Below are 11,400 nucleotides of genomic sequence, written 5' to 3'. Positions count from 1 at the left end.
CATTTTGATTAAAAAAAAACATACAAACACAAACTAGTTGGACAGATGAGACAGAAATCAATGTGCAATAACATTAGTATATATGAGTATAGAGAAGGGCAGGAGCTGGTTAAGACAAAGCTCCTCGCCTGTGAGAGATAGCAGAGGTTTTGTTATGTATGTCTGGCAAATTTCCTTTGTATTTATTGATGATGTTACTGCTGATACAACCAAAAATTAGATTAAAAAGTGTATTCAGAAGTGTTGAGTAATAGCATCTGTTTAAATTCAGCCCTATTTTTCAAAACTTAATGGTCGGTACTTGATAATTCAAAATGTACTGTGAAAGTGACCCAATACCAGAAGGGAAAGTTCTGCAATACTATAGTCAGTCACTTGACCTGAATGCATTTCACTTGCTGGCGGAAACACTGTCCAAGAACCTGGCAGGGCATCACCAGGAAAGAAACCAATAATATGGTGACATCTGTGGTTTCCAGTCCCTGACTGCTAAGGATTTACTACATATTCAAACACATCACTATGTTTGTTTTGTCAATACTGTTCAGTATTTATGGACTTGACAATATTTGCAAAACAACATACACATACGGTGTAAACAGAAAATAAAATCCTGTGGCAGTCACACAATTGCTGTTGCAAGTTACAGTAATTCTTTAAATTTATTGCAACTGTACTAAAGCTGTATAGGAGTTAATGCCATTTGAAAAACCAATCAATGAAACATTCTGAATAATAATCTCCATCACCCTGACACAGAATAGCGTGCAATGTTTATTTGCACTAGACAAACAAAATACATAATAGAAGTAGAACAGCTGTGAGCATGTAAATAACCAAACAAAATAAAGGAAGACAATAGTAGATGCAGCACATGTTGATAATAATTTTAAAAAAGTAAAGAAAAAAAGATAAAAAATATTAATTTCAGGACGCTTTACAGATCCATGTACACAAGATTTAACAAGAGTGCACATGTATTCACCCTTCAAACTGGATGGAAAGTGTAGAACAGCCCAAAGCAAGAACACAGTTGACATCTTGGTGCGGAAGGTGACCTTTAACAAAAATGGGCCCTTTGCAAAGTCTTTGCCACTGGATGACAGTTTCAAAGCCAAAAGTTAGCACTAAAAAAAACGAAGGCAGTAAGTTCACTAACTGAAAAACTTCAGTTTTCTCATAGCTCAGCCAGTCACTTATAAACCAGAGGGAAGAGGCCACAGTCTTATCCCTCCACCGCCGGACGTGTAGGCTTTTCATTAGATGACAGCAGCGCACATGGCAGCGGAGGCTCAGCCACTCCCCGGGTCGGTCCGGCCCCCTGTGCTCATTGCTCTTCCTGAATGGACGCACGCACTACCTACGGTCCACGCCTCCCCGTCCCATCTTCTGCCTCTTCATCCCGAACTGGCCGCAGCCTCTCTCTTCTTTGTTGTGAAGTGATTGAAACCAGGCCGATTTGCCCGAAGGAGCCATCTGAAGTAAATCAGCGCTCACGACACACTCCGAGCTCTGTGACCATCACCTCTCTCTGCTTGGCGAGAACATTTTGTCCTTTGCGGGAAAATGACTGCCAAGCATCGCAAAGGGAAAAGCAACAACAAACATGAAGATAACTTTTTCAAAAATGAAGTTACAGAGTCAGACGCTCGCGTTGGAGGGAATAATTACATTGTGCCATTGGTTTTATTTCTGACCGTTGTAACTGGAGGTGCCATTGGCGCATGGTTCTGTTTCCAGCAGCACCAAACCTTAACCCACTTAACAGACAATCTCACGGGTTTGCAGATGAAGATCGTGAAACTACAGTCTTCCCACGAAGACCTGCGAAAGGCAAGTGGCAAGGTAAGACATAAAAGTAGCTTTTGCCTGAGTTTGAGGACGCGGAGGACGCGTCTTCTGATGGACTCTTATCTTTTCAGCAACCAACTCTAAATCTTATTTTCATGTGCTCATATCACACCAAAACTTTGACAAAATAAAATGAAGGCCTCCCCACTAACCATCAGTGCACGTTGCCACTTACAAATAGGGAAAATTAAGAAGCGCAGGCCTCTTATCAGATTTCAAAATGCCAGGAGCCTCGTTGGAGTGAGTACGAAACGCTGCTATTTCTAACACGCAAACAGCTGCTGACGTTTGTAATGGGGATTAGTCCTGACCTACAATGGCAGTGACACTGACTTAACCACTCCAACACAGAAAATCTAGTAATTTAAAAAAAAAAAAAAAAAAACTTTCTCCGAGGTAAACGTGTTTGTTGTAATACCAACCAAGACCATGCTTACAGAATTGTGGAGAGGATGCTGCCAAAAATAATCATAAACAAGGCAGTAGTGAGCCAAGCTAAATTTAGCCTGTGACTTTGACACTGTGCACCAGTTCAGAGGCTCTTTGCAGGTCATCTAACAGACTGTAGGAGAGAAGAAGCTGATGTTTTTTGTATTAATGAAGTTGCCCTTTAGATCCTATATTTGCAGTTATAGTGTGAGCATCTATACAAGTGGTATTATTACTTATATTTATAGTTTTATGTATTAACATGACTAAATTGACCCTGTTGACTGGGATATGAGCAAGTATTTTAAAAGTACTCAACCAAAACAGAGCCACTCCTCGATACTTGCCTTTCACATGCAACTCCACCTTTGGCTTAGGCAAGTTAATGTGGCAAAAACATGTACCAGAACAACCCTGCTAGCTGAGTCTTGTTCAAGAAATATTTCCTATATTCCTTTTGTGAACCATACATAAGCCGCTGCAGTGAGCTTCTCAACAATTATTAGTTCCTGGGGATTGAGAATGATCTCCTGCTTCCTTATGCAACCTTCCACCATTGCAGTATTTAGTTTGTTTCATTCAATTCTTTTAAAATTCTCAGTCATCTGGTAATAAGGGTTTAACCGGGTTGACCAGCCTAAGAGGAGATGTTAATTTGGTGATTAGATTCAGTTTTTGGAGTTGCCATTTGAGGGTCTGTAACAGAATTTGATTTCATTTACAAGAGTTGTGATGCACTGTTAATTTAATTTAAATTACTCTTATCACATAATTCTGATAAAGATGTGCTTCTACAGCCCAGGCAAACACCAGTAGACTTGGGACAGAGAATTGTACCAAGTGGGTGTTGAAACACTGTGCATTAAATTCTTTACATATCCAGATGTGCTGGGAGCAGTTTAGTGTTTGTTTATTACTATTTGGACCATAGAACTGAAATTCTCCTCAGAATCTGCACTTCTAGACTAAGCTTCAACAAACGATAGTCTTTCTTGTTGCAGCAGTACATTTCAGAGAGCCTGGAGAACCGACTCAATGCTCTGGAAGAGTCGTATGCACTGATCCAGAAGGAGATGGGCATGACCCTGGCTACTGCGGAAAAGCTGAAGACCTCTGACCTCCCTGCTCAGGTGCTTTCGCTCCACACTGAGATGAAGACTCGCCTGACAGAGATGCAGAAATCCACTGCGTCTCTGGATCAACTGAGCCAGCTACACACCATGCTGGAGGGGAAGAGCGAGGAGTTCGAGAGTGTTAGGAATCAGGTGGATGGTCTGCTCACACTGAGTGCTGAAATATCCCAGAAGGTCGAGTTATTGACAGGGAGCCTGGGAGAAGCGGAGTCAAAGCTGAAGGGTCACGTGGCCAGACTGAGCACAACATTGGATGCACAAGCAGCCGAAGTGCTCAGACTGAAGAAGCAGCTAAACATCTATCAGACTCAGGTAGAGGCCTGCACACAGGAGGTGGCTACTGTCAGGTAGGTTTAAAAAAAAAAAAAAAAAAAAACAGCAGCTGTTGGTGCTTTGGAAAAAAAAACAGCTCACCTCCTTTGACCCATAACATTATACTGACTTTGTCAAATCCCTCTTGGCTGCCTCTGTTAGATCAGTGGGATTAAAGTGACCTGACATCTCAGTTGTTGAATACATGAGGGGAATCTGTACAATCTGACTTCTTTAACACATATGTAAAAAATAAGCCATTCACAGAATGTTGTTGCGTTTCAAATTTTTAAACAATTATATTATGAAGTAATTGGTGCCAAGATTTTGTTATCTGCTCAAGAAAAACAACAACAATTAATTCAACCAATGCTGTTGAACTCTGTGTGACTCTGAAATTAAAAACATGAAAATCTGTGAATTTAGGCATTTAAGCCTGCAACAATTACAAACGGTTTGTGAAATCCTGGAGAACCTGTAGTAGTTGTAGTGAATATTTCTCCTCACAGGTAATAATTGTAGAAAACAAAATTGAAACAGAGAATTTCACATACAAACTTTCACTAGTGTCTTTTTTTTTTTCTTCCAGAGAGTTGTTAGAGAGTAAACAGTCTCCACTGCTCCACATCAGTGTGGATGAGCAGCTCAATACAGTACGTCAGAGTCTGCAGGATCAAAGCTCAGCAGCCCTTACACTCAAGGCTCAGCTGGAAAACTTACAGAAGCACGTTACACAGGTAATTAACACATTTGACAGAAGATTGAATTAATTTAGTTTCACATTTTTCATTAACAACATTGTTTTCATGGTACCGATTGTCATTTTGGGTTTCTTGCTATTGTCGTGCCCTAACCATTCAGTAGGAAGTGATGTAGCTGTCCCACCAATGTGTGTGTTTTTTTTTTTATAATATTTATTTTATTATTTTGACATGAAAGCTGCAGCTGCTAGGAGCCGTTAGCTGCCCCACATTGATCAAAGTCTAGTTAAAAGTTTCTGTATGTAGAGTCAAAACAACTCATACAGCTGTGTGAGCAAGCTATGCAGGAAAATTATGTCGACATTCATAATCCCTTAAACCCACTATGCTGTGATTGGTCGATTCTCTGTCCAACTGGGCACAACACCAAACCTACATGAAGCACTGAACGAATCAGAGATGTGTGTTGTGATTCTGAGGCCTTTTGCCCTACTACGACAGTTTTCTCTCCATTTTCAATGAGTGACAGATACATTGTTTTCAATCATATCATTAAACCTGGCAGAAACACGTCTTAGCACACATGTCAGTGCACGTGATCTCTTTCTATTTCTGTTCACCGTGTGCCCATAGGGAACCGTAATGAGATTTTTATCTTATTAATTTGAAGGAGTTAATTGCCTGCCATGGATTCTCAGATGGATTTACTTTCAGACCAAAACAAACAAACGTTGACTCGTAGAAAATGATCACACCCTATCCAAATATTTACCCTATTGTAAAATTTTTGTAAACGTTTGCATCTGTAGTTTAAAATCAGGGGGAAAAAAGCCACTTTTGCATGTTTTCCGAATTTGGATCAGATTTCTTTGGCTCCTCATTTCTATGTGGCTGTTGTCAGCAGTCAGTTGGCATCTTACAGTCTGGTAACAGTAAATTCAGAGTAGAGCAACAACAGGGACTGAGGTGTATGGATGGATGTGGAAATGTTTATACATGTTTATATTATATTTAAAGATTAAATATAGAGAAGCTTCTGTTCAAACCAACTGGAAAGATCATAATGCCACCAGCAGGTTTTGAGGAAAATATGTGATTGATATGTGACTGTTGCAAAGAGTGTATGACATGTTTCTTATTATTGAACAAGAGAGGCTCCCAATTCAGTTTATTGTAGACATGTGTGCCAGTTTAGGACCACAACGGTGTTTTCACATGTCACTTAGAAACATGAATGTGAACTACTATCAATAAATAAATAAAAATTGGACATTAAGACATGTACTGTAGAAGTAGCCATATTTACCATTATGAACCTGGTCAGGTACAAAAATTCTCCTTCATGCTTACAAAGCAGACTTTTTTGCCCCTGCAAGACATCGTTTAAACAGATCCTTTATTAATTTTGTATTTTATTTTATATACTTTGTTATTGTTGTTCTTGTTATTATTATTATTAGTATTTTAAATAGCCAGCAGAATTCTTATCATGGTTGGAAAGGTGGTTTCAAAAGCCCTCTGGAATAAAGCCCACTCTTCACTGTGGATGATAGTGTTCAGTATCAAGGGGAAAGATTCTTGAAGAAAACCTGCAGCCCTCTGCTGGCAGGTGGTTCCCTTTACATCATGACAGTGATCCTAAACACACTTCAAGGAGTCGGGATTATTTTTTATGCTTAGATTCATACACTACATGTTTTGTGTGTAGTTGTGTACCTAGACTCCTGGGGGTAGCAGACCACTAACTGATGTGCTGTTCAAACTCCAGTCTGTTCTGATTGTATGTACAGTGCATCCTTTTCAGTATAAATAAAATTCATTATTTTCCTCAAAGTTTACAAACCATACCCCATAATGACACCATGACAGAAGTTTGTTTGAGATCTCTGCAAATCTATTAAAACCAAAAACGAAAAAAATCAAATGTACACACGTATTCACCACCTTTGCTTAATACTTTATTAAAGCTCCTTCAGCACCAATTACAGCCTCAAGGCTCTTTGAATATGATGCTACAAGCTTGGCACCTATTTTTGGGCAGTTTCTCCCATTCTTCTTTGCAGTACCTCTCAAGCACCATCAGGTTGGATTGGGAGCGTCGGTGCACGGCCATTTTCACATCTCTCAAGAGATGTTCAATTCAAGTCTGTGCTCTGGCTGGGCCACTCAAGGACATTCTCAGAGTTGTCCCGTAGCCACTCTTTGTTATCTTGGCTGTGTGCTTAGTGTTGTGGTCCTGTTGAAAGATGAACCGTCCGACTGATAGTCCATCAGGTGGGCTGTCATGTGCCTTTTACTGAAGATTGGTCTCCATTGGCCACTCTGCCATACAGGCCTAGTTGGTGGAGTGCTGCAGAGATGGTTGTTCTTCTGGAAGGTTCTCCTCTCTCCACAGAGTGACCATCCGATTCTCTGTCATCCCCCTGACCAAGACCCTTCTCTCGCTCAGTTTGGCTGGCCAGTCCACTCTAGGAAGAGTCCTGGTGGTTCCAGACTTCTTCCATTTACGGATGATGGAGGCCACCGCGTTCTTTGGAACCTTCGATGCTGCAGAAAGTTTTCTGTACCCTTTTCCCAGATCTGTGCCTCGATACAATCCTGTCTCAGAGGTCTACAGACAATTCCTTAGACTTGGTTTGTGCTCTGAAATGCACTGTTAACTGTGGGATCTTATATTGACAGGTGTATGCTTTCCTGCCAATCAACTGAATTTCCAACAGGTGGACTCCAATCAAGTTGTAGAAACATCTTAAGGATGATTAGTGGAAACAGGATGCACCAGAGCTCAATTTTAAGTGTAAAAGGCAAAGGCCATGAATACTTACATATGTGTGATTTTTATTTTTTAATTTTGGTTTTTATTTTTAATACATTTTCAAAGATTTTAAACAAACTTCTTTTGTGCTGTCATTATGGGATATTGTTTGTAGAATTTTCCATTTTGGAATAAGGCTGTAACATAACAAAATGTGGAAAAAGTTAAGTGCTGGTATGCTTTCTAGATGTGTTTTATTCCTTTCCTTGTCTTAGCTGATGGGTGAGCGTCCTGGTGAGCCTATGGACCAGACAGACAAAGAAAGTGCTCCCACAGTTGGAGAAGCAGCAGCAGCTGCTGAAGAAGCAACTGAAGAAGAGGCACTTGCTGCAGATGTAGAAAAAGAGGCAGTCACCCAAGTAGAAGTGTCAGAGGTAAATGAGCACAGAGAGGCACTTGTACAAGAAGAAGTTCCCATCGAACAGCAGGATACTGTGACAGAAGTATTGAACCCCACAGGGCAGGTGGAGGCGGTAAAAGAGGATGAGACGGAACAAGATGAGGTGATTGCCTCATCAGAAATAAAGGAAGTGGACATGACACAGACAGAGAATGTCACTGAAGAGGAGAACCAGGAAGCAGATGAGCAGGACGAATCTGAAGAAGATGAGGTTGCCAGAGATTCACAGCTTGAAGAGGAGAACCAAAAACCAGAAATGGAGGAAGAGGAGGAGGAAGATGAGGACAACCAACCAAAGGAGGAGGTGGGATCTGAAGAAGAGAAGGAACTGGAGGAAACGCTGCTGGAAGTTGAGGAACTTGATGTAGAGGAGGAACTTGCAGAAGAGCAGGAAGAACAGCAGGATGTAGCAGCTGAAGGTGGAGAGCCGTCAGAAAATGATTCATTAGCAGAGGATGAATGTAAGTTATAAATAATGAATTAATTAACATTGCTTCACTGGATGACGTTAAATCAAATGTTTCATTATCATTTCACTTTTCTGTTTTTCAGAGTTTATGCTACCTGAAAAAGGGATCTTTTTGTTTGTTCTGCAGCAGACAAATCCTCCAAGGAAAAAGGAAACTTCCTCAGTCCAAAGTCTCTTTCTATGAATGCATTACTGCTCGCTGTCGTTTAGGAGCAGTAATCATTGTGCGGTTGCTCTTTGAAAAGCCTGAAAAGGAAAATTCAGTCACTATGCTGGATATCAGACTTGATCTGACAACACGAGGTGACTGATAAGTGTACACATTTGTAATTTGGAAATTTTACCTCAGAAGCCTAACGACCTCAAAAGCCTTAATCCGCGAAAGAATGGTTTGTCTTCCTACAGAGCATCTTCCACTCTTCATAACTCACTTTTTTGTCAAAGTTAGATTCCTTACTGAACTGGAAACTAAAAGCCAGTGGCATAAAAAAGTCAGTGTATAAAGTGTTTACCAATGCACCTGAAGCCATAAGTAATGTCTGTCACAAGTGGCATTAAAGTAAGTTTATTTGACACTTTCCTGATGTGTATGGTGAGATAGTATTTTAAAACGAGAAAAACAGATGCAAAGAGTAAGTTGTTTTATCCCTGTTGTTTACACAGGCTAAACTGCCAACTAAAGAGCTAAAGAGGAAATAATCACTTTTAGTAAGGAAACCAGAATAAATGATGAATTAATATTAATTAATTAATTAATATTAATAAGTATAGGATTGTAGAGGATTGTTTTATAGGATTATTTCTTTGTAAAATACTTACACCAAAGAGTATTCATGCACCTTTTCTTTTTGTTTAATTTACTCCATTGCAATTGTGAAAGGGTGAATCTTTGCCATCCAAAGTGTAAAAGCTCATTTACAAAAGTATTCAGACCCTTAAATCAGTATGTTGGAGAAGCTGCGTTGGCAGTACTTACAGCTTCAAATCTCCTCTAGTAACTTCTCGACAAGCTTCTCACACCTGGATTAGGGCAGTTTATTTTATTCTTCCTGGAAGATCCCCTCAAGCTTCATGAGAAGTGTATGTAAACCATAACCTCCACTATGCTTCACCATGGTGATGGTATTAGTCAGGCGATTAGGTGAACAATGTTTAGTGTTTATTGGAAATTACATTTGGGATTTGGCCAAAATGCTTTGGCCAAATGCAGATTTTTAGACCACGTAGTCTTTTTCTTCATGCATTGAGTAATAAAAATCCCATTTGACAAACTCTAATTTGGTCATAGCTTTCGTCTGAACACTCTGCCAGACATAAAAAATAAAGGCCTGACTGATGGAGTGCTACTGATCACTGGGTTCTTGGTATTTTATCTATTAATTTAAGTGACCCTGCAACACAAAAGGGTCTGAACACCTTCTTAAGTCTCCTGCATTTGTGGTTTGGTACAATATGGTTTGCTTGACATAGTTTGGCCAACACACATGTTGTACTGTAGACATTGTATGTGGTTTAAAAACTTGAATTCATTACAATTCACCATATTTGTCATCTTCATTATTCAAATGTTTAATACATTTTATACAAAAATATGTTATTGTTGCTGTTATGGATTTTTAATAATTAATGACAGATATTCAATGTATTTACTTTGGAAAAAATATATAAATATCAGATTTGTTTTCTTGCAGTTGTTAAAGTTAAAACATACTTGAATAATAAATACAGAACGGTAATAAAGACGTTAAAAAGTACAAAATAAAAATGATAAAATGTATGAGGCAGATGAAATAGATAATAAAGTGTGTGGAGTTGGGTGTAAATGGGTGTAAACTCACACAGGTTCAGCTGCACAGCTGCCAAACAGGAATACTTTACCCTGCTGTATCATGTCATATTTCATGACTTTCAGTTTATGTGGAAGATGATTTTTGCAGTGGGACGAGGACTTCAAAAATGGAAGAAGGCATCACTCAGTTTGTTGTGTGAGAGAGGAGCTGCTGGTGCTCAGTGTTGCCCTTTCTCAACCCTGTTGAACTTGTCCTGAACTATTATCCACCAACAATAAAATAAAGTTGCATCAAAGGAATCTGAGAAACTTGAAGACAACTGCAATAATGTGATTTCTTAAATAAGAACACCTGCTGAAATACAAGCTCTGAAACACAAATTACATCACACATTAATGCCACATATTTTCATAAACGACTTTGGAGCCATACGTTTATGTTGAGGGAAAAGAGTTTGTAGTATAGTGGTTTAACTACATCACTGTATTCAATTTCTTAAAATAAAAATGATGTTCTCTTATAAAATGCAGTTCTGCCAAGGCAATGGTTACTGTGAGACAGACACCTCTGTCGTGATATAAATAAAACCTGGTTCTTTCACTTTTGTAAACTGGATTCTGTGGTGTTGTGTCACATTCAATCTGGTCTTCGTACAGAATCCATCTAGGTCCTATAGTAAGTAGTTCAGTAAAAGTTGTGTTTTTTCATTATTCATTGACACTAAAAAAAAAACATCTGCCTTTTACTTTAAACAATGATGGAAAAGGCTGAACGATGAGATGAGGTCTGTGGTACCTTTGCAGTTTGATATGTTTGTTATATTTACAGCATGCATTTATGGCGTATGAGGAAAAAAAACTTGGGCTTTGTCATTTACATTCACATATTGTCAAATATTTATTAATATCTGTGGATGGGATCACAGACACACACATTTGAACTGTGGCAGTTTTCAGAATTTTGGCTCTGTGGACCACAAAGGGTTTGCAGAGTGTCAGGTATTTCTTTTCCATAGACCAACAATGAGGCTCAGAAATATTTCAAGATGTTGCTACTGAGCTGCCTCATTGCCAGGAAGATTATGAAAACAACTATGATGAATAATGGAACTGTTTCCCTGTGGTTACCATATTATGTTAATGCACTATATTCTCTGTTCAGATTCCATCCAGTGCTTCAAAGATGGCACATAATGCAGAGGCATCCACAAATAGTCTGGAGTAGCCAAGTTAAATGGCTGATATTTAAAGCCAAATTGATAATAACTCCGACTATCTGAAGAAATATGAACTTAACTGTGCGCATGTTAAATTTGTAGATTTGTAATCACAGGCAATACAATACAATTCACTTGAAATACTTAGACCTGAACACAAAATATTTTCTACTCCACAAGATGAATCCTCTTCTCCACTAAAATACATGGCAGCTGTAGTTTCTGGTGCCTAGTTTTGTTCATTTGGGTTTTACGTAGAAAACATAATTTCATGAAATATATCA

General features: G+C 39.0%; 1 protein-coding gene across 2 annotated transcripts; it reads left to right on the top strand.

Annotated features, from left to right (window-relative positions):
- Window positions 1-1,307: 1,307 nt before the first annotated feature.
- Window positions 1,308-10,524, top strand: zgc:66479 (uncharacterized protein LOC327541 homolog). 2 transcript variants are annotated; one of them, XM_067525736.1, is made up of 5 exons: window positions 1,308-1,845; window positions 3,285-3,760; window positions 4,315-4,462; window positions 7,457-8,102; window positions 8,194-10,524. In XM_067525736.1, coding segments are annotated over exons 1-5 (1,551 nt in total). In that variant the 5' UTR covers window positions 1,308-1,566; the 3' UTR covers window positions 8,196-10,524. The 2 variants fall into 2 exon arrangements, with proteins under 2 accessions (XP_067381837.1, XP_067381836.1); XM_067525735.1 differs by having other exon boundaries at window positions 1,313-1,845; window positions 3,282-3,760.
- The last annotated feature ends 876 nt before the right edge of the window (window positions 10,525-11,400 follow it).

This window comes from Channa argus, chromosome 13, assembly GCF_033026475.1.
Source record: "Channa argus isolate prfri chromosome 13, Channa argus male v1.0, whole genome shotgun sequence".
In the NCBI taxonomy this organism is placed as follows: Eukaryota; Metazoa; Chordata; class Actinopteri; order Anabantiformes; family Channidae; genus Channa; species Channa argus.
This window is presented reverse-complemented; position numbering and strand designations above follow the sequence as displayed.

Bases quoted from the DNA above. Each gene is read 5' to 3' on its own strand.
- zgc:66479 (XM_067525735.1), top strand. From the start codon at position 1,567: ATGACTGCCAAGCATCGCAAAGGGAAAAGCAACAACAAACATGAAGAT. The intron at 1,846-3,281 runs GTAAGACATAAA...TTCTTGTTGCAG, and splicing joins TGCGAAAGGCAAGTGGCAAG to CAGTACATTTCAGAGAGCCT. The intron at 4,463-7,456 runs GTAATTAACACA...TCCTTGTCTTAG, and splicing joins TACAGAAGCACGTTACACAG to CTGATGGGTGAGCGTCCTGG.